This window comes from Phoenix dactylifera, chromosome 11 (assembly GCF_051530095.1).
Source record: "Phoenix dactylifera cultivar Ajwa chromosome 11, Ajwa_hap1_PhDact_Kaust_v1.1, whole genome shotgun sequence".
In the NCBI taxonomy this organism is placed as follows: domain Eukaryota; kingdom Viridiplantae; phylum Streptophyta; class Magnoliopsida; order Arecales; family Arecaceae; genus Phoenix; species Phoenix dactylifera.
Window position 1 is genome coordinate 8,492,354 of NC_143200.1, and position 23,778 is coordinate 8,516,131.

Consider the following 23,778-nt stretch of genomic DNA (forward strand, 5'->3'; position numbering starts at 1 on the left):
AAAGCACACCACTGTAATAGTTCACAAGTACAAGCACATCCAAATATCAACCTAAACCAATGATGTGGTAGCCAAGCGTAAAGAAGCAGCAATAATTTCACGTTCAAGTCTAGTCATGTTCAAAATGTTAATATAGATGAGGTAAGTAAAGTAGAAGGATTACTTTATTGGTAAAAAAATAAAAAATTAATGGAGGACAATGCAAATATAGTAGATGGTAACTCCAAAGTGATTGTGTAGTCATCTCATCTAAATTAGCTGGATTTTTAACTCAGAATTCACTTCCAGGAAACAACTCAGCGAAACCAGATTATCTGAATAATTACATAGACTTTATTCAAAAAAGCACTCCGAGATAGAAGGCAACTTTCAATACGAAGTTCATATCTTTTCCTTCGGTTTAAGCAAATATAAATTCCCTTGCTCTGGACTGCTTGCCACAAGTAGGCATTGTAAGTGTTGCAGCATTTCTGATTGTGATTGGAATCTCAGTTTTTCTGATCACCAAAATATAGCTTTATTTTCACTTTTAGACCTTTCATTTTTCTTTTGTGTGCATATGTATTAATTTGTTTTTATGGCTCAGATTATGTAATCTAATCTATATTTTAAGGGTCTAGGTGATTTATGACATGGAAAATTAAGTTATAAGGGTCATGTAGCATCATTATAAGTTGTGGGATGCATTAGTTGTCTGGCCACTTAATCAAGAGAGAGGAAAGGAGAGAGCAATAGATGGACAGAATTCCCATCTTCTTCGGGCATCCACATGTCTTGACAACGCTTCCATCTCTCTCCTTAAATGTTCTTTAGACTGCCCCTTTGGAAAGGAAAATTTGATGTTCTCAAATACTTGTTTGTGGTTTTTTATGCTATATATGAATATAATTTTATCAAGAATGAGAAGACAAGATTCTTTTCTTTTCTTTTGATTAGGGTCATTTGTGCTATATATGAATATAATTTTATCAAAAATGAATAGAATTTTATTTCTGAGAGTCCATGCCCATAATGATAACCTATTTTTATGCTTAAGGAACAGTCTGCTAAGAGTTTCTTTAGGATAGAAGAGAATCCATTCCTTTATTATTTAAATTAAATAACACTGAACTACAACAGTGCTTTTAAAAGGCTTTTTTTTGAAAAAAATCAAAATAACTCATGTGAACTACTTCAGGCTCTTAAAGATATTTATGTAATCATGTCGGTTTCATGATTTTGTAGCCTAGCTCTTACCATCCCCAAAGAGCAGCAGCAGCAGCAGCAGAACTTGTTCAGATCCTGAGCAGTGTGGTAGAAGACTACTTGGTTAAGAATGACTACTTGTGGGGGCTGTAAACAAATTTATATACTAGCATTACCTATCATGGTTAGTTTTGCTCTATCTTCTGAACCTCCAATCTGTGAATCTTTACCCTAGTCACTATTAAATTGCTTGCAGGACCAGGATTTTATTCCAGGAAAAATCTCCCACTAGGATCGAAATTCTTAAGGGATGACAAACAGTACCGAAGATTCGAACCCCGACCTCCAGCTTTAAGGGTGAGAGGTTGTACGACTGAGCTACATGTACAGGGACAACTTAGACCTTTTCTATCAATCAATTAGATCATATGGTCTACTATTCTGTACCGTATCAAGTTTCTTGGTAATTGTTGAGTCTACAACAAAAATCTAGCTGAAGACACTGAAGATCCCAATGGCATATGACATCTATTTATAAGTCAGGAACCTGCCTGTTAAGGGTCAGGAAAAGGATCTTCATTGTCAAACAGACACAAGGGTATTTTAGTCTACCCAAATTTGTCAGATTTAAACAATAAAAACAACAGCTATCTGAACCACAGACTTACCATCATGAGCTTTTGAACTCCACATCAACCTCCAGGCCCATATAGAGATCGAGGCATGTAAAGGTGCCATATCGAATAGGAAGATGCCTTCTTATCTGCCTTGTAGTGCTTCATAGAATGTTTTTTGCTATGCAAGATTAAGCTACTCTACTAACAAGCATCAATGCTAAATGTACTCTAAATGGATCCATTTACATATGAACTGGATAAAATGAAGTATGATCTTTTGGAAAGAAATTCTGAATGGTTATTAAATAATATACATGTTCCAATGAAATTCCACATATCTTTGACAATTTATTGTTAAGGTCGAAATCTTCTTCATTTGATATAGTCAAGGTTATGTTCTTCATCAACACTAGTCTTCTCTAAACAATCTAGTGTAACTTACATCAAGGTTCTCTTCCTTTATCTTTCTGCCTCACGGAAAGCTAAATCTTTGACCTTACTAGGGAATCTAAACAACCAAAGGCTCATGCCTTCACCATCTTACCCCATCACCAAATCTTCTATTAAGACAACTCTAATTGTTACACCTGAGTAGGAGCCGACCAATCACTACAAGAAAAAGAAGCTCTGGCGACGCTTTTTAACGTCTTTACCGACGCTTGTAAGCGTCGGCACATAAAGTATTTTAGCGACGCTTTTAAGCGTCGCTAAAAAGTATAACCAACTAGTTCAATCACAAATTTCAACCGTGGGGTCACTGGGTAACCGGCATAATCTTCTTTGGATGAGAGTGACCATCACCCCTAACGGCCCTCCGTCACCTACTCCGTCACCCCTAACGGCCCTCAGTCCTCACCTACCCCCTTTAAAACCCTCCCAAGTCCCCACACCACCTCTCATCCACTCCATCCCAATCCTCGCCACCCACCCGGCTCCCGTCTCTCTCTCTCTCTCTCTCTCCCTTTTTTTTTGCTGAAACTCTCTCTCTGCCTTTGGTCTCGAGTGGAGAGTAATGGAGAAGGCCCTGCTGGGGCTTTTCGCCGCAGTGACACTCGCCATCGCCCAGGGCGTCGAGTTCGACATCTTCACCGACATCTTCGACATGGTCTTCACCGTCTACGGCGAGCACTGGCGCAAGATGCGCCGCATCATGACCGTCCCTTTCTTCACCAACGGCTGGTGGAGGCCCGCCAGGTGGGAGGAGGAGGCACGCCGGGTGGTGGTGGACGTCAAGGCCAACCCCAACGCCGCCACCGAGCTGGGTGGACATCTTGGCGAAGGCGGTGGTGGGGATGATGGCGAAGACGCGGCGCATCAGGCCGTGGGCTCAGCACTTGGACGCCAAGCCCAGTGCCTTCTCCAGGACTAGCTCGGTGTCCATCATCGCATCTCCACCTCTGCCCTCCTAATTCCCCACCACCACTTGTTGATCCGCCGATGTGGGGCTAAATCGAGGACCTAATTAGTTCTACCCTTCTCTTGATCTCCGGATCCTTTTGGGGAGGTCAGGATGGGATCTCTTGATCTCTGGATCATTCAACTGATTTTATTTAATTGAGATCGAGAAAGAGCAATGAAGAGAGGAGGGGAGGGGGGTGCGGCCTCTGTTCAAAAATGGCCTCCGACGACGCTTTGAAAAGCGTCGGCCTTTTTTTTTATATTTCGCTGCTTAGCGTCGTCTTAGCCCACGAAGCGTTGTTTATTGCCGACGCTTTTTTAAACCGTCGGTGCTAGACAAAAAATTGACGACGCTTGTGACAAGCGTCGCCAAAAAAGTGTTGGTAAAATCCATTTTTCTAGTAGTGAATGAAAGGCTGCCTCATGTCCACCAAATGATTTCTAACCGGCTCGAATTGAAACTAGTCTTTCAAAGCTCACCACGTGGTCCACCTCTTCATGGATGCTCAATAGCATAACGATCTCAACTAATCTAGTAGAAAATCGTTACACGCCAACCATCTTAACTGATCTAATAGAAGATCGGTACCCATCCAACCTAACAAGAGGTCGGTACATTCAAACCAACTTAACAGAAGAATCAGTACTCCACAATTGACCTAACGGAAAGTCGGTACGCTCATAACTAATCTTTAACAAATTCTACTGGGCTCCCTTTATAAATATGACCACTTTGAGAGAACCCAGGGGAAGCTAAGAAGAGGAGGGGGCACTTGATCTATTGCATTGATCTCCCTACTCTCTCTCTCTCTCTCTCTCTCTCTCTCTCTCTCTCTCTCTAATTTTTCTATTTTTGTTGAGATCTTTGCTTGACTTAAGTATCGGAGGGTCTCTCATCGGATATTTATCAGCAAGAGGACTTTCTTCCTGTTTCAATTTGGACCCAGTGCCGTCTAGCCTACCTTCGTAGACTTGCAGAGGGTGCTCGCCAACGCACTCCAGCTGGAGCGATAGGATCTCAAGTATCTCCAGCCATTTCCTCATCTCTTTGCTTGAATCATCTCAGATCTCAGCGGCAACACTAATGTTACCTCTATTTTCTACAGAATTCTAGCCCCATTAGTCTAAGCATACATTTGCATACTCTACAATGTGTACTAGCTCATTCTAGGTCCCATGTTATTTGCAGGTCTTGTAGTTTGCAATAGTCGTTTTATATGGAGGGATCCTCTTTATTGCCAAGGTGGTCTTCAATTCAACGTCCTTCTGAATATAACCAAGAGGGTAGGAATGTGGATGAGGCTTAGTCTGCAACCCCAACTTTTACACCAAATTTTCAGAGATGAGGTTTTTCTATCTTTCAGGATCTATAATAGTCTCGATGATACTCTATTTCACTTGGATCTTCAAGCGAAAGACTTTTTCTCACATATCTAGATCTGTCTTAGTTGTTGTCTCTAGTTTCCTCACCATCAAGCTCAATTTAAAGTCAGTTTGCTTAAGTTCGGGTAGCTCCTCAACAATTATAACATTGAGAACCACCTTTTCCTTCTTCGTGGAATTCTCATCCTTCTGCATCTTTCTCTTTGGTTGTAACTTGGGGTGAAGCTTCTAATACTTCACCTTGGTGTGTCCATTGAGGTTACAGTGATCATAGTAATTTTTCTGTTCGTGTTGGCTTGCTTCTTGCCTTGCTCCCCCTCCTAATCTAGATTTCCACCCTTTTCTCTGAATTTGTCGCTCTTTTTGCCTTCCCTAAGCCGATGCTTCACCTCAATCCCCATGGCATTCATGTTGGCTTCGCTAATGTCTTTAACTTTGAAGAGTTTCAGCTCCTTTTGAATGCTCTTGTGGAGACCTCCGACGTACTTCATGAAAACTGCATGATTGTCGATGGAGATTTCGAGTGAGATTGCTTGCTTTTAAAATTCAGTCGTATAGTCTTAAACAGACTGATCATATTTCTATCGTAAGTACTACTACTTAATCCACCAATCCTCCTCATGGTCGATTGGATAGGATTACTTCTTGATTAGACTCTTGAATTCATTCATTGTTAGATTAGAAATATTATTGTTTCTCATGTACGAATTTCACTAGGTAAGAGCATAGCTAGAAAGCCTGAGACGGGCAAAAGCTACCTTCTGGATATTAGAGTATTCATAGATAGTAAAATAGGTCTCTAACTGGTCTAGCCAGTTATCTTGGTTCTTCACATCGATTGCCCTATCATAGATAGGGATCTGAATTCAAGATTCGACTTTAAAGGATGGAAAAGAGTGATTTTTTCATACCTATAGGTTGCTTATCCTCCTCGCTAGATGGTGGATCTTCATCTCGCTAATCTGGAGACAATCTTGATGAGTTGGACATTCTTCTCCTTTAATTGTGTGAGATGTTCCTTCGTCTCATCATCCATCGAGAAAGAACTAGCAACTATACTTGCCTTTGTCTTTCAATGTACTTGAAGCATGGATAGCCCTTCTTCTGATTACTTGTATTGCTCGTGCATCTAGAACATAAACCAAGACCAACAGATGTAGAAGACCAACACTCTACAGAAAAGATTTTCTTCAACTGCTCAACTCGAATCTTTCAAAAAAATAGAAGAACATAGAAGAATTGTGAAAGTAAGGGTTAAGTCTCCTTTTCTTTTTGATGATCCACATCTTCTAAAATGAGATAATACTTACGAGGTCCTCTCTTTCACAATTTGTGTTGGATTCCTTTTCTAGTTCGAATAGGGCTACGTATCCTAAAATAAATATGACTAATATCTAGAAAAAGCTAAATTTATAAATAGTTTAGAAAAAGCTAAAACTCTTGAGGAGGTAGATCTCGACTTCTACATCAACTCTTTTTTCTATCGCCCCACCTGATTCTTCTCATATAGAGAGCTATATTCGATCAAAATCTTATGCGAAAAAGGCCAGATGTTTTTGATTTGACTAGCCTATTTTAGAGCCTAAATAATAGAATTTTAGCTTGATTTAATCTTCTAAGAGGTTGGCCCAAAGTTGAAGATCTCGAAGAATTACCCATTTTTTTTAAAAAAATAATCATCTCAATCGAACATCGTGTGACCAATTTATAGCCTTCAGAAATTTGGTTTTTGACTCGACTTCCTGATGTAGCGGATCTTGCTCCTGGATTCTGTCTAACCCTATTCGTAGTAGACAAAGTGTTCCATATCAAGTTTGGTGATCTTTTGGATACTTGTAGTAATCAAAGTAATCTACATTAAGTCTGGTGACTATTTTAGATATCTATAGTGGCCAAAGTTGTCCACATTAAGTCTGGTGATTATTCTAGATATTTCTAATAGCCAAAGTAGTCCACATTGAGTCTGCTAATTCTCCAAATGGACTATGTAGAGTCTGGTGGTCCTCCTGGATTTAGAAGTGGTTGAGCCCATCTTTGACTTTGCTAGTTCCAATCATATACTTCATGGTTAGGACATGAAAAAGCAGAAAGTAGGAAAAAAGCACAATTGAGAGATTTTGTAAGTTGGATAACTGAAAGAAAATTGTAATTAAAAGATGGGATATAGCTAGAGTATATCACTCAACTTGAGTTTATTTGTGAAGTTACATATGCCGACATGCTTGATATTAGTTGTAGAGCCATTCAACATGCTAAAAGGTTCAAGTTGTGAAATATTTAGTGGCTACTCAAGTAAAGATAGAGAGGATGTAGAATGATTAGATACCTCCAAATTGATGATCCAAGGATGAGTGTGTGTTATATGAGTGCTAGTATAATGACAAAGTTCAGCAAAAAGAATGGAATTAACATTCAAAGTAGACATCAATTGATGGTATTAGCCAGCTATTAGATTTTAAATGACCTACTAGTTGCACTTGCATTGGAGGAGATGCTGTGAGATGATTGAATACATTTCAAACTAGAAGCATTTCAGTAGCATGCTTGTTGTTCGATGCTCTACCAAATCTATGAGATTTCTTTTGTTAAATGCAACCATTTTTTTGGTTTTCGGATGGCCTCATGGATAAGCCACATGTGGTCCAACATTTGGCTTTGTTACGGCTGAGACCACTACAGTCTTTGCAAATGAGTTTGGAGTGTCAAGTGGATGGTCCAGATTGCCTTGGCTTTGCTACCCATATTAGTAGTTTGGTTTGCGGCATCAATTTTTAAATCTCGGGCAATTTAGATTCCCCTTCTATTGCATCTCTTGAAGAAATAGAGAATATACTTTCCTAGTATTTGGTAGAGGCTCCGTTGCTAAGATTTGGGATGAACATGGCTGAAAGCTTCATTTAGTCCCATTAAGAATTGATACACCTGCACATTATGTTCATTTTGTAGTTTATTTAAAGAACCACACGTGCATGGTGGTACCTTGGAGAGGGAGGCTAGCTTATCCCATTTTTTTTCATATAAGTGAAGTAGGCAACCTTAAACGACAGTCCTTATTGTGTGGTGGAAGCTTCCCTTTTAGTTGATAAATTTTTGGACCATTTCTTTGAGAAAAATGATCTTTAAGATCTGCCCAAGAGTCTTGAGTAATCTTGATATAAGCAAAATTATTAGCAAGATCTCTATTGAGTACATGGAGGAACTAGGACAAAACCATATAGTTACATTGCTCCAATGCCTCAACAGTAGAGTTAGGTGTAATTAGCTAGTGTAGAGACCTATCTACAATATATATATATATATATATATGTATATATATATATATATATATATATATATATATATATGTATATATATATATATGTATATATGTATATATGTATATATATATATATGTATATATGTATATATGTATATATATATATATGTATATATGTATATATGTATATATATATATATATATATATATATATATATATATATATATATATATATATATATATATATATATATATATATGTATATATATATATTGCTCCAAGAGCAATAATAACAATGCCTCTAATTACTATAGTTGTCTCCAACAAGAACTTAATGTCAATATAATCCCTAGATTATCAAAAGTGATGCAAATAATAAGGAAATTGAAGTCAACTCCCATACTATTGTCATTGTTGTTGCTATCAGATTTGTTGATGGCAATTTATTTCGAAATATTCATTGTGATAGGATGCAAGAATGAATGAGATGGATTGTAACGAAAGAGTAGATAGAGTGTTAGCTGTCTTGCTCTGATACCATGAGAAAATTGGTTAAGAAGAATGACTTGATCTTCTTTATTTTATTTCTTGAATATATAATCTCATATAATACAAATTCAATAATTTTAGGATAGCTAGAAATACAAATCTCATCATGTTATGAACAACTATAAAATATGTGGAATAATGGAAGTCAAGAATAAAGGGAATGTAGAGAGCATAAATATGGAAATGGATCCTAATGCATGTTCATGATTATAGAATGCACAAATGTGAAAATATTCTAATGATAATGGAGAGATAAGAGTGCACGTGCTTGACTATGTTACCTAATAAAGATATGGAAAAATAATCCTATAATTAAAAAAAATTATAAGTATGGCAATGAATCTCAATGATTATGGAGAGTTGGAAGGAATTTGCTTGACTTAATTGTCTATTACTTATCTCTCCTATTGCTCTCTGATCTCAATACTCTTATATTGACTATATTCCATTATCTATGATATAGACCGATGCTCTAGATTGATATGCACGATGGAGTAAGGATGTGTATTGGGTGTTTGCATTGCAAGCAAGGGTGATTCTTGAGAATTAGGATGCACAGGATAATGCTTAAAAAATGGCACTCTCTCAACTTTTTAAGAAAAAAAGTACTTCGTAGTAATAATTGTTTGATAACATTATCTCCAAACTTTTTATATAAGAAACAAAAGTTTTTAAAAGAAGCAAATGAATCTAGATTGTAGCTTCTTCTTCTCTCTATATAAAGCAAAACAACACCAAGCAAAGACTTTGATTTTTTAGAGTGGGTCAATGATGAGGGTTTCGGAATCAGTTCCATTGTAGGACAGATCACAGATCTAAAAGAGGTAAATAAATCTTGATTGTGGCTTTGTCTTCTCTCTGTATAAAGCAAAGCAGAACCAAGTAAAAAATTCGATTCTTTGGAGTGGGTCAATGACGAGGATTTCAGAATCAATTCTATTGCAGGGCAGATCACACACCGAAGAATTGGAAGAGATTGTTTGAAGAAGGTTCCTAGGATGCAGGATATACACATTTCACTCTCCAGAGTTTTTTTTATTATTTTTATTATTTTTATTATTTTTTTTTATTTTCTGCACTCATGAGTTCCAAGGTGTTTGTTTGAGTTGTTTATACAAATCCGTGCAAAATCTTTTCGTGTATAAGACAGACATAGTAGAGTGGGTGTTTGGCGTTATGCAACTTAAACCTAGTCCGTAAATTGCTATTTTTTAATTTCCAATACTCTACTACCGCCTTCCCTCCATATCCGTCCGAACTATAATTTCCCTCCCTTCCCTCGTTGTCTCAACCCTCGTCCTTCCCTCCTCCCATCTTCCCTCTTTTCCCGAAATCCCTCGGACCCCGATCGGAACACTAATCCCCCGTCCTCCCGCCACCGATCCCCCGCCGGACGGATCGAACACCTCGATATCTCCTCCCGATCCCCGCCGCCCGGGATCCGGCTGTTGGAGCCGACCAGAACGAGGCTTTGGGCTCCGGATCTGGTCTCCTTCTCCAATCTTGCTCGAGATCGACGTATTGTTTATTCAATTTCGTCGGATTATATGTCCGGCGGCCGAGCGGAGGCGAAATGCTCGGGTCAGCCATCGGGGCAGATCTTCCAGCCGATCAAGAGGCCAAGCTTTGTGTCGCCCGATGAGTACCACCGGTTCTCCTCCACTGGAGGCCGGCCGGCCACCGGTGAGGTGGCCGAGGCCGCCGTTGTCAAGACTCCAGTGAGTGTAGTTCGGCGATTTGGGGTTTTTTGTACTAGTGCTAAAATGACTTGTATCAGTGCTTTGGTTCGGATTTGATTCTTATCATTTTTATTTTTGCAATTAGTTATAATATATGGTTAATTTAATTGATAGATTGCTTCATCTCTTCCTGCTTTTATTTTGTTTTATTTTTTGAGATTAAGGAAGATGAGTTGGTAGGTAAGTCGTGTATATATGTTGGGTTACTTGATATGCTTTTGTTGTTTCCATAAAACAGTGAAGTACTTGTTTGGTTACAAAAAATTTCTTCCTTTCCCTTACTTTAGCTTTGCAATTATTGAATCAAAACAATTAATTGTTCTATGTTTCCTATTATCCTCCTGTGATGTTTCTGCAGGCCAATAGTTTGTTTGTGAAAGTATGTGCTTGGAGTCATTCTCTTTGGAATCTTGCTTGTGTTCATTTGGGCCATGTGAGATGCTTTTGCAAATAACGATGCACAGAATAACATAGGACTATTGGTACATATGGCACAGTGATGAATGCTGTGTCAATGAAAGTTTCATGGCATCTATGATCAGACTGATCTATATTTATTGAATAATAAATCTTTTTTCTAGCTTTTGAGAGGTATTCAAAATTTAGGTATACTTTAGAGGCCTCTCCTTGAAGTCATGTGCTATGATGATGCATAATTGCTACACCAGGAAGACAAAGGTTTCCATATGAAACAGAGCAAGGTCAAGTTAGCTTGTCCCAACAAAGGAAGACTGTTATGAAGACTGTTATGCTACCTAGGATGCTGAACCATTGCAAGAAGAAGACATGCTTTCCGAGGAAAATTAAATATTACATGCATTTCTGAAACTTTATGGAAAAAGAAAGTTTTAAGAAATTTGGTGGTGGAAAGAAGATTATATCTATAGGAAACAATAAATTGAAAATAGAGGTAATTAGTCAGAGAAAGATTTCAATGGTTTTATTATGTAAATATGATATATGGAGATGTATATAGTGGATTTAGTTATAGTCATTTGTGTGTACACCCCCTTAAAGGGAAAAACGTAAAGAAGCAATCGAGATAGATGGACTGGTTAATGCAGGAATCCAGAGGGAGAAAGGATGTGTATGCATGGGTGCATTTTTGAATCCTCATTACCTGAGCTACCGAACCATATTCAATACATGATTTTCAATTGCAAGTTGGGTATGCACTGGGGGATAATCTGCCACAACCTAAAGAGATGGGTTACATTTTGCAGCAATTTGACCTGTTGAGTTACTTTTATAATGTAAATTAATAATGGATAAGTTAATATTTAAGTATGCGTTATGTTGAAGGCCCAATCATTTTATGGAATCTTGGTTGCCAGTCCTAATATGTGATTGATAAATTCCAGTCACCGCACTCATTGTTACAGAGAAGAGTAAAAGATGCTAGTAAACATGCTTTTGTTTAAATGTGAATAGAGGTATGAGTTAGGTAGAGACCAAGGTCACAAAGGTTTGATATGTTGGAAATTTGGTATGTGTGCCCAACAAGTTTGACCTGCTAATGGTTATAAGTTGATCAGTGATGACTCATTGGTGGGAGTTTGGTAGTTATGAAACTCATGCATCTTAACTAATTAGTCTAACCCTTGCTAGACTCCAACTTGGCCACCCTATATTTTCTTATAGGTGGTGACTTGAATGGTCATGATGGAAAAATAGTAGAAGATAAAAATGATACTTGTTGGATGAGCACTTGGACTGAGCTATTCAACTAAGGAATAGACATTTGAGCTCTTACCTTATAAGTTGGCAGGAATAAGTAAATGTTTAAGTAGAAAGCTGATCATGTACTTCTAGGATTGGATAGTTGGTATGTTAAATAATTTATCCTTCACTAAGTGAAGAGGTGTTTACATGCATGGTTTGTAAGTTGATACCAAGAGAAAAGGTTAATCACATGACTCTGGCTAGTGGCTAGAAATTGGTGCACTGGAGAAAAGTATAGGGGATGGATTCAGAAAAGTAAAATATCAAATTATTTAGAAATGACCACATTTACACCAACTATGACACATTGTCAGCTTCAAGTTTTTATTAAGGAGTTGCAAATGCACTTTATATAGAAAAGGATTTTTTGGTGGATAATTGGGGTCCAAAAAGTGATAAAAGGAATGAGATTTTGTTTTGAAAGAGTTGCAGCTGTTGAATGACTAGGACTTGGAAGATGTGCTCTACATAAGCAAAATAAGATATACTTGAGGAAGGTTAGATATGCATATTATACTTATTTACTTGATTTTTTGGCTTTCAAAAGTGATAGGAGATCTACATATGAGCTTAGGTTATGATATAATTTAAGTGAAGGATGGTGAGATTAACAGACTATTGATAGGTTATTTTAGGAGAATTGTGGATTAAATCATATGATTCATGAGCCTATAATTTAAGTCCTTGAAAAGAGAAGACATCAACTGCTTGGAAATTTTTCAGAGTTTAATGGATTAAAAAATTTAATTGCATTGCAATGACTCCTTTTCACTTCTTTCTCCTCACACCTGCTCATCTCACCCCTTTAGTATATCATACTTGTCATTTATTATGCTTCTCAAAACTGATATTTCAATAACCATGCTGTGGTTTGTGCTATTTTGTTATTGTTGCCTAAGTTCCTTGCCAGTTATGGCCATATTCTTATAGTGATATCTGTAATATATTGGTTGGCAAATTTGATCTGGTGATAGAAGAACATTTCTTTTGTTTTTTTTTCTCTTGTTTTTGAACTTGAAGAGGGGCAGATGCAGAACCCACCTCCTTTTATTACAGTGTAGATGGGATTTGAACCCAGCGACGTTACCACATGATAGAAGAATTTCACATAACGAGATGTGATTATTGATCAGTTATTTGAAGACATCAGTAGGACTTAATGCTTTAATGGAGAGATTTGATGAGTGCATTAGCTATCCTGGCTTATTCTTTTTCCTGTTCATGAGGGAACCTCCATCTTATAGACAATGATAATTGGTGAAGAGCCGATGTTGAAGAGGTGAGATTTTTACCATGTCCTTCATCCTCTTCCTTAGAGATTCCACCAAAAAAAAATCTGCTGAATGCGGAAGTAGATATTCATGTTGGACCTAGAAAATGTGTCATGTACGGGTTCAGGGAAGTTTGTCTTAAAAAAAGTTAAATAAAAGAAAACTTAGGAAGCAGGTGCAAAGATGAGTTACTGAGGATTTGGAAGTGGGTGAACCATACTGAATGAAAGAATCCTGCTACTAAGGGTTGGGCTTGGTGACAAATGCATGATAGTCCAACCAAAAGGGATATCCATCCCTACAGCAGTATCTTTAGAAACTATCTATCTTCATTCATCTGCATTCGTTCATACAGGCCATCGTTCCAAGAAGATCTGTGGTGTTTTATTTGGCGACTGTTTTCCTTTCAAAATATTTGGGGTTCATTCAGTCAAAAGATTTCTTCATGACGAGCTGTAAGCAGAAGGCAGACCTACAACCTGTGTGTTTGTGGCACATAAAATTGAAAATGGAACGGTGTGGATTAAACATCCGGAAGACATATTGATTTTTCTTTTTATTGTGGTGAAAGGAGTGGATAGTAGTCTCTTTTCCTTTAAATTTGAATTTTTTACTAACTCTTTGTCCAAGCTTCATGGAACTGAAGAATTTGTGGAATGACCTTTGTAAGTACCAGAATTGGTGCATTGATGCATGTGAGAGAGAAGATGGATGGCTGTGATCAAGGAAACCCCTAAAGTGAGGAGATAGGATTCTTGGCAATGGATTTCCAGTTTCTTAAGTGTGCACAGTTTTTCCTTTTCTTCCACCAATCTTGAGAGAAAAGAGAGTTTGTGATGCCGGTAGAAGACCTTTTTTTTTCGCATTTGGTTTCCTCTCTATTGTAATTACACCTTATACAACTCAACATTCCCTTTGGAGGATGACTATTGCAAAAAGTTTGCTTTATCTTACTGTATAGATTTTGCACTTTTTGTCTTTTGTAAGTTGAGTTTGGAGTCATAGAATGGTTCAAATTGCTTGTGAAGTGGAATTTTTTTTTTTTAAATTTCTGATTTCCTTGATCCAATCTTGAGTGTGAACATACAAACATGACATATTTGCGAGTGCATGTAACAATGACTTTCATAAGCAGTGTGAAACAGGATTGGAACTGCCTAAGTTTTAAGTCTAGGGCCATATGTGATGTCTGTATGAAATTTTTATTTGAAATTGTTGAGTTTTAGGTGATTAAATTTAGTTTAGGTGAAAAATATGTTGTACAACTATTGGATCATAGTAAAGTTGATTTTTAGGTGATTAAAATTAGTTTTTAGGTCAAAAATATATTTTACAAATATTGGGATAACAGTAACCTTGTTCTAAACCTATTTGGATTATGAAATATTGTTACCTGGTTTTAATCCATGTTGGATTAATCATTGTTTAGACTTCTTTTAGCTCCTTCTAGGTAATTGTAGAGTCACAAATTTAGATCAGTCTTTAATCAAATATTCAAATATAACATCTGTGTGTTTTTTGTGCATGTTTTTTCTTGTTTTTAGATATTATTCTTCTTCTTCTTCGAATATAATATCTGTATGAGTTTTTTCTCGATCAAAATATTCGAGGATAACATCTGTGTGTGTTATTTTGTGGGTGTTTTTTCTTGCTTTTAAATATTCTTCTTCTGCTGCTGCTGCTGCTGCTTCTTCTTCTTTTTCTGCTGCTGCTTCTTCTTCTTCTGCTTCTTCTCCTCCTTTGTTTGATTTCTGCATGAGATGACTTTGATTTGTTATGGCTATAGATTACTCCATGAGATGTGGCTGATTTGTTATGGCTTTAGATTACTGCATGTGAGAAGGCTTGTTTGTTATGGCTATAGACTAAGGATTGTGCAAACAAGTTCCATTTTTTGCATCAACATAGTGTTTTCAGGATGGTTTTCAGAATAATGGTTTCAAGGGGTTTCTGCATGAGATGAGGCTTATTTATTATGGCTATAGACTAAGATTGTGCAAACGAGTTTCACCATTTGAACGAATATAGTTCAGTTGGCAATGTTTGAAGCATCTACTAATGATGGTTCACTTTGATAGGATAGAATGCTGTATTTTTAAATTTGAAATGGTGACTCTTTTTCAGTTCCCTTCTGAATATCTCATTGGAGGTTAGTTTGCTCAGCTTTTGTTAATCAGACTTGTATGCAGTGTTAACTAGCTATGTATGCAGAGCCACAAGTTTAGTTTCCAAGTATAATTTGGTTCAGAGAAGCCAAGTTTTCTTGAAAAGTTAGAAGTTCTTGAATGTTTATAAATAATTTAGTAAAATGCATTAGTTTTTTGTGCAATCACATAGACCTCATTTGGCATTGTTGTAGGTTGTAGGGATTTTGTCTATAGAGATTTGGGCATAGAGCATTTGCTAGTAGAGCTTTTTATAAAAAAAGTTGTCTACTATTTGGTAACTACATTTCTGAAATGCTGTAGAACTTTAACATCTGTTTGGTAACTAAATTTGAGAAAGTACTTTTAGTATCGGAAAATAATAATAAAGGACACTACATAGTACTTTCAATTATCGAACTATTTGTACTATCAAAACCTATTATTGAAAGTATTCTTAATTTAGAAATTAGTTATTTTGATATTTTAATCTAAGTATATAATACATAATAAAATTTTATATTTATTACAAAAATGTAACAATATTTCTATAATATTATCAATATTATAATAATATTATCTTGTTATAATATGATAAACTAGAATAATAATAACAATGATGTAATACAAGATAATACAATACTGTACAATATTATTATTATGTTATATTATTATTATATTGTATTATCATTATCAGCACTGTTATTATAAAGTATTATTAATTTGTAAATTATTTCTTTATATTTTAATCTTAATAATATAATAAATAAATTCAAAATTCTTAATTGCATGATTACGGTAGAAAGACACCAAATAAAATGGTTATAGCAAGAAAAAGTATTTTAAATTAATATTTTAAAAAATTTCATTGTTGGGGTTCGAATCTAGGTCTATTGAGTGAGCTTTCTTGTTCTGAAGAAAAAAGCTCCCATGCGCATCTCAGGTAGATCTTTTGCCCTAAAGCTCCAAATTGGAGCTTTTCCTGGTAGATCTTTTGGAAGAGCAAGAAAACTGTTTTAAAATTTCTATCAAACACCTTAAAATCAACGAAAAGACCTTTTGGCCCAAGAAGTGTTATAGTGTTGTTGGCAATGTTTTAAGCATATGCTACTAATGGTTCATTCTAATTAGGTGGGATTCTGTACTTTTTAGTTTTGAATTGGTGACTTTTCTCCAGTGCCGTTCTGAATATCTCATTTGAGGTTAGTTTGCTCACTTTTTGTTAACGAGACTTGTATGCAGAATTACTAGTTTCTAAGAATAATCTGATTGAGGAGGATTCAAGTTTTTGCAAAGTTAAAAGTTCTCTAAAGTTCACAAAAATTTAGTACAATATGATACTTTTCTACATATAATTTTTTTCTTTAATAACATAAAATGTGTTCACATGCATAGCTGTAATAGAATGGAAAATCCTTGCTAGAAAATGAGCATCTTTTTTCCCCCTGAATGTTACTTCACAAATTTTAATTGTTGTGTGGTTTGAGGTGAGTTTTAAGCAACTGTATTCCATTGGCAGATTGGATAATAGTTCTCTGTACTTTTAAGTCATTGCATTGAAGATAGTAGCTATATAGTTTCGAAATTAGATCAGGGTAAATATGTAGTTTCCAAATTAGATCAGGTCTTCTGTCATACCAGTTTAATCTGCTGCTCAGAAACCAAAACTTTGTTACAAAGAAAGTGAGGCTGTTGGGTAGAGAATAAATCTGAAATTCTGAAGCGTCAGGCTCTTCATGGTGTTGTTTCTTAGGAGCTTTGAGGTTTTGAATACTTCTTTGCGCAATGGTATTACTAGAAATACAGCAATTTAAGTGATGAATGAGAATGGAGATTATGGTAATTGGACCTATGTGTTTGTTTTCTTGCTCTTTCTGATAACTTCTATGCAACTATGTTAGTTCAACAAGATATTAATTACTGATGGTCTAAATAGTTCCTTCTACTTCCAAGAGTTTAGGTGGATCCATGTAATAATTGAGATGCTTCCATCTTATGCTATCATTAGTTATGGAATTGACTAGTGATAATGGTACCCTTTTATCCCATGCAGTTGAAGCAAAAGCTAAAACAAGAAAACACTGAAGCTGCTAAATCAAGCGAGTGGACAACCAGCCCAGGATGTGCTGAAATGATTATCAGACCCCTTCAAACACCTGTCTCGGCAAAAGGAGGTAGAGCCTGTGGTAGGCTCAAGGTTGCAAAGTACAATAAGTCGGGACCTCAAACACTTGTGTCAAATGCAGGTGAGATTATTGCTATTTATGTTATGTTTTGTTTTCAAATCAAGTTCATCAGTAAAACTTAAATCTTTATCTTTTCCTTGTATGCTCTGGTTGGCAGCATTAGTTGTTGTAATACACTTGGTTCAGATTATACATCTTATCCTTTGAATTTGTTCCTGTTGGATGGGTAAATAAATGAAAATTGATAATTTAGTAAGGAATGATCTGTTAATTTTGCAGGTTACCCTTCTGGTAATCCTGTCACACCTGTTGGTACTTGCCGCTATGACAACTCTTTAGGTGATCGAAATGACACTTTTATCTGTCTGAGTAACAAGACAATTTACTACTAGTCTCCCCCCACCCCCACCCCCCCTTTTTCCTTTCTTTTAAGCTAAGACAGTTCTAAGAAACCTTCAGGGAATGTTGTTTGCATGAGCTGAAATCATGTGATGTAATTCTGTTTCAGGACTCCTAACAAAAAAGTTCATCAATTTGCTTAAACGTGCACAGGATGGCATCCTTGATTTGAATAAGGCTGCAGAAACTTTGGAGGTGAGTGGACAGTGTTTTGTAGTAATATATTGTCATATTGATAGTAATAAGAAGATTTCTACAAGTGCAGGTGCAAAAGCGGCGGATATATGACATTACAAATGTCCTCGAGGGAATTGGTCTCATAGAGAAGAAACTCAAGAACAGAATATGTTGGAAGTAATTTATTATTGTGTTTCCACATATTTGTCATTTCATTTTCTTTTGGCTTCTTTTATAAACATTTAGAAAAAGGACTTTAAGAATTCCCCAGGTGGCAAATAAACAAGGAATATTTTGACAGGGGACTTGATGACTCGAGGCCAGCAGAGATTGACGATGCTGTTTCAAGTTTACAGGTACATGATAGCTGTGTTAGTTTCTTTTGGACTCAGATGTGCACCTTTGTCTTTTGATGATACTATGATCATGATCTGAATGTACTCTCATCTTGCTAGTCCAACATTGCCTGAACTCTGTAAATGTCATGCTAGTTATTCTTTTCTTTTTTCCCTGAGAATTATGGTTGGAATGCCACTTCCAAGTTTGGACCTGCAGATCAAGTCCTGTTTGCATAATACTAGCAGTTTGAGCCTTTCTTTCTAGATGTGAACCTTCCATATCATAACAGGAATATTCAAAGTTTCTACTTCTCATTTTCAGGTAGAAGTTGAAAGTCTTTCAATGAAAGATCACAACTTAGAAAATTATATAAGGTTGTATGTTGCTCAAATTCATAAATTATAATTATCTTTAGGATCTTATTACCTAGCCTGAAACTTATACGTTTTTGCAGTGAAATGCAACAAAAGCTAAGGGATTTTTGTGAAGATGAAAACAATCAGAAGTAGGTTCTGCTTTTTATCTCATACATGGAAGCTTAGTTGTAATTTTGTAGCCTCTTTGTTCTTTCATTCCTCTCAACTTCAGCAGGTGGCTATATGTGACTGAAGATGACATCAAGGGCATACCCTGCTTTAAGGTCATCTCATTTGCCTGTAGAACATAATTTCTCAGGGCTGTCAAGCATTTAGATTCCTGTCATTTTAAAGTAACTACTGCTAAGTACATGCTCTCTCCATCTTGGTTGCAGAATGAAACACTAATCGCAATTAAAGCACCCCATGGCACTACTCTAGAAGTCCCAGATCCTGATGAGGTGGGAAGAGGCATGGAAGGTCTTATAGAAGTAAATGCATTTTTGATGTTGTGTTATATTATATTAAAGATTCCTCACTGCTTAGCAGGCTGTTGACTATCCCCTGAGAAGATATAGAATTGTTTTGAGAAGTACCATGGGCCCAATAGATGTTTATCTTGTTAGGTAGCACTACTTTCCTTTCTGACATGCACAACTAAAGTAGATTTGCCCCCGGTACAGGGCATATTAAGAGTTTCTGAGTATTTGTTTATTTATGATTATTTCCTTAGTCAATTTGAGGAGAAGTTTGAGGAGTTGAGTGGCATGGTGGTACCTCCAAGCCTGCCACCTATATCAAATTCCAGGCCTGCTGAGACTGCAGCATCCACGACAGTAACAGAAGGGTGCAGAGGAAAGGTGCTTGAGGTTCAAGATCCTCGGAGGATGTGTACATATCTCAATTCTTCTCAGGACCTTGTTGGCGGGATGATGAAGATTGTTCCTTCAGATGTTGATGTAAGTGCTTTGATCTTGGATGCAGATTTTATCTATGATAAACAACTATCTCAAAAGAACTGCTAATATCTTGACATAGTAATAGTATCAAGCAATACTATGAGTGTACATGCAAAAGGGACAAGGCTTTAGGCCATAGTTATCAAACTATGACCTAACCATGTTGATCGGCTTTATAAGCCACATTCATGAATCAGAATAAAGAACAGTTTCATAGTCTGAGCTTTTTGTGAGTGGCCTTCAAACTTTACGTCTGTGTGTAGAACCAGCATTATCTATTTTGGCCTGATGGATCCTTTTTCTTGCTTTTATATCACCAAACAATATGTTCAATCTGTGATATGGTTGAGTTGTGGTGAGTTGCTCTGACTGCCCCTGCCTTATGACCATCCTTTTCATCATGTGAGTGCAGTTTGACCGCTATAAAGGCAAGCAAATTAATTTATTTTTCATATAATGTTTTGTTCTTTATCTGACCTTTATATTTCATATCCTTGAGTGCTTCAAGTCATTTAAATAATTTTCTTAATATTCTGATGTTTTGCACTAGCAGAACAAATAATGACAAGGAAATTTGTCTAACAAAATATCCACTAATGATTTATTTTGTTCTTTTACAAAAGAAAAAAGTTCTTCAGAAGGACGGAAAACATAATCAGTCCAACTGTTAGCTGTTTTTTTGTGTACTTGACCCTATCTGGAGCTACATAAAGATCATTAGCTCGTGAGCTAGCTAAGGATCCACTCTACTCTGCAATATGCTTTCGTTGATTACTCCATGCTCTTCTTAACAACTGAAAACTTCGAACCTTAGATAGTGTGCAAATCTGTGCTCTCCTGAAATTATTGAGCTAATATAGTGGCTCTTCATTATATAAGAATATATATTCTCTGTTTTGCAGATTGATGCTGATTACTGGCTTCTATCAGATGCTGATGTCAGTATAACAGATATGTGGGGAACATCTCGTATCCTCTTTTTAGTACTTGCCTGTTCTTTCTTCTTTAGTTTGTGTTCACAGAAAATTAGATCTTGGAAATCCTTAAAACCAATCACAGCCGAAGTTCCATGGGATTTGGGGGGCAGGTTTGATGCCAACTTCATGCTGGGTAGCACCAGCATCCCTTGGCCTCAAACTCCATCATCTAGTGTTGCTGAAGTTCTTCCCAGCGGTAACTCCACTCAGAGATGAATACAGGATTGGTGGAAAATCTAGCAATAGAGGTTTGTTAACTTAACAGAAACTTTACATCTCTGTTGATCTCTCCAATGTTGATGTTTGTTGATAACCCTCTGGTTCGAGATCATTCATTTGGGTTGGTGATTTAATGTTAGTGCAGGATAGGCTACTGGGACAGCTGTTTGTGAAGTTGCAATAGGCTGAGTTAGCTGCAGTTGAAAGTTGTATAGCTACTCCGACGTATAGCTGAGTAACGTATGTGATCATGAGCAACCGATGAAAAATAAATTTGGATACCTGCTTTTCTGAAGCTATCATGTATGCAGCAACCAATATATCATTGAGAGTAAGCAACGAATTTGAAAGAATCAGATGGCATCTCTCTCTCTCTCTCTCTCTCTCTCTCTCTCTCTCTCTCATGCTTTTGCAAGAAGTTATCCGGTCAGGCTTGTACTCGCCTACTGCATGTATCGTCTCGCAAGTCTATTGATTTAAAGTTACATTGTATGGTTCCGCTTGGCAGCAAATTGAGGGCTTCTCCGTGCCCAGTATTTGTAAGCAGATGTATACGGAGCCTTCCTCCTGTGTGTTTCCTTGCTCCGATCTATTGGTTTAAAGTTAGGTTGTATGGTTCTGCTTGTAACATGCCTTCTGCTTTGTAGGGCTGAGCGAATTTATATGCTCTCTCTCTCTCTCTCTCTCCATCTCTCTCTCTCTCTCTCTCTCTCCATACAGTCTGTTGGTTTAAAGTGAAGTTTGTATGATTCTGCTTGGATGTAAATCGAGGCCTGCATTGTAGAGTACACATGGCCTCCTCTCAAGGACTGGGTGAACATTAGATGATCTCTTTCTCCTAGTCCAAGCCCCAGTTAACAAACATGAAAAAACTGTTGCCTAGCTTGGTGAAAGGAAATGCTTATGGGTAGGGATGGCAAATCGGGTTGGGTCGGACATTAGGTTGGGTCAAATTCAGGTCGGATTAGAAAATTATAGATCTGAACCCGACTTGTTTATTAAATAGATCAGAAATTACAACCTTAAACAGATAATTCGATCCGATCCGTTTAACCTGTTTAATAAAACAGATAACTTGTTTACTCTACTAAATTCGATCGGATCCGTTTAACCTATTTAGCCCAACCCGACCCTGGTTTAATTAAAAATTTCTTCAGATCTCGTACTACATCGAAGCACCGAAAAGAACCTTAGGAGAAAGAAAAATATAGACTCTGGAGCTTGTTCTGTTTCAAGAACACATCAAGTTACAATTTTTGTTCCAAAAAATATGAAACAAAAAATCTAGATTTCTAATTACAAAATTAAAACAAAAACGAAGATAGATCAGAAGCAAGAAAGCCCCGATCAAAGTATAAAAAAATGAGTTCAGGAAAAAAAAAAAACACCACCTTCAGACCGACTCGGTCCTCTTCCTGTGGTCTCCTCTGGCGCTCAATCCCACCCGTGTAATCTCTCTTTCCCTCTCTTGCTCTTTCACTGCATCACTATCACGGTCGTCGCTGCTGCTTCCGTCGTTCCGAGGGTTGCCCCAGTCTCTGACCCTCCTACCCTCCACCAGCATGGTGACGGGCCCCGCCCTGCCCTCTGCGGCCATGGCCATGGCGACCACGAAGTTCATGAGGATGTCCTCGTAGTTGCGCTAGCGACGGAGGGGAGGGAGGCGTAGCCAACGGCGATATAGAACAGAAGCAAGAACAAAAAACATAGATTTCTAATCACAAAATTAGAACAAAGACGAAGATAGAACAGAAGTAAGAAAGCCCCGATCAAAGTACGAAAAAATGATTTTCAGGAAAAAAAAACCCACCTTCAGAGCATTAACAAGGCCGGCCCGGTCCTCTGCGCTCAGATCTACGCATCAACAAACACCAAAAAGAGGAACAGAGATCAAAAAATTAAAAGAAATAAAAAAAGAGAGATCCGAGGGAAATAGCGGAGGGGAAAGGAAATCGGGAGTGGTAGTGGGAGAGCGGAATCGAGATCGGATAGATTGAGGCTGTCTTCTTGCTTGTCGTTGCTCATCGTCACCTCCGCCGAGATGCGAGAGAGATCAAAACCGTAGAGAGAGACAGAAGGATGGGGGAGCGAGGGGAAAGGGTGAATAGGAATTAGAAAGGACTGGAGTTATCATAGCCGAGAACCCAGACGCCATGGCTTCGCAAAGATAACGGACTAAGGGATGATCCGGATCCTTGGAGGAGAACTAGAGTTAGGGTTTCATACCTCTCAGTCTTCGGATTCGACCGTAGAGAAACTCGTAGAAGAGGACGCGGCGCTGCCATGGGACTGTGGGAGTGGCCGGCGGCGACCTTGTGGGCGACGTACTCGTGGGTGCCGACGAAGGAGCACGACCGGGCGGCGACCGGCTCGGCGACGAATCAGCGGGAGGGGAGGGAAGGGGGCTGGCTTGCGAGAGCGGAAGAGGCGGTCTGGGAGGCAGGAGGGGTCGTCGGCGCTGTCGGAGGGGTCGAAGGCAGCGGGCTCGAGGGTGGGGGAGGAGGTGGATTGGAGGGAGAGCCGGAGAGGTCGAAATGTCGAGCCAAGAAAAAAAATAGAAAAAAAAAGAAGGAGGGCACCCGTGTCCTAAGGACCCGTCGGGACAATATTTTTAATGGGTGATGGTCCTTGTGGGCTGTTAGCCCACGACTCTTGTCCAACTCAACCCATATATTAAACAGATTATTAAACGAATTATACAGGTTAAACGAATCAGATATCTTAAATTTGTATCCAATCCAATTAATAAATAGATTAAACGGATCAATCTGACTATGATCCAAACTTGTTTAGGCTAAATCCAAATTTTTTTATGGCATGTCGAATACGGATCGGATTGGCGGATCAGATCATATTTTGCCACCCGTATTATGGGACTCCAAAGCTATGTCAACCGTTGTG

At 37.6% G+C, this 23,778-nt stretch overlaps 1 protein-coding gene and 1 long non-coding RNA gene across 7 annotated transcripts; one reads left to right on the forward strand and one right to left on the reverse strand.

Moving 5' to 3' along the window:
• The first annotated feature begins 9,540 nt into the window (after positions 1-9,540).
• LOC103721412 (transcription factor E2FB-like) lies at positions 9,541-21,431 on the forward strand. 6 transcript variants are annotated; one of them, XM_039120921.2, is made up of 15 exons: positions 9,549-10,107; positions 17,319-17,511; positions 17,731-17,790; positions 17,960-18,045; positions 18,116-18,204; positions 18,329-18,383; positions 18,688-18,740; positions 18,821-18,871; positions 18,955-19,006; positions 19,118-19,183; positions 19,272-19,348; positions 19,456-19,681; positions 20,584-20,650; positions 20,741-20,906; positions 21,023-21,431. In XM_039120921.2, the coding sequence occupies exons 1-14, from the start codon at positions 9,937-9,939 to the stop codon at positions 20,872-20,874; spliced, it is 1,380 nt and encodes a 459-aa protein (XP_038976849.1). In that variant the 5' UTR covers positions 9,549-9,936; the 3' UTR covers positions 20,875-20,906; positions 21,023-21,431. The 6 variants fall into 6 exon arrangements, with proteins under 6 accessions (XP_088562873.1, XP_088562875.1, XP_088562872.1 ...); XM_008811611.6 differs by having other exon boundaries at positions 9,550-10,107; positions 18,958-19,006; XM_088706747.2 differs by having other exon boundaries at positions 9,541-10,107; positions 20,584-20,906; positions 21,018-21,431.
• A 636-nt stretch (positions 21,432-22,067) lies between these two features.
• On the reverse strand, positions 22,068-23,447 carry LOC103721417 (uncharacterized). The gene is made up of 2 exons (XR_015971118.1): positions 23,104-23,447; positions 22,068-22,731 (listed from the first exon to the last, which is right to left on the reverse strand). It is a non-coding gene; the product is annotated as an uncharacterized LOC103721417 (long non-coding RNA).
• Positions 23,448-23,778: the final 331 nt, after the last annotated feature.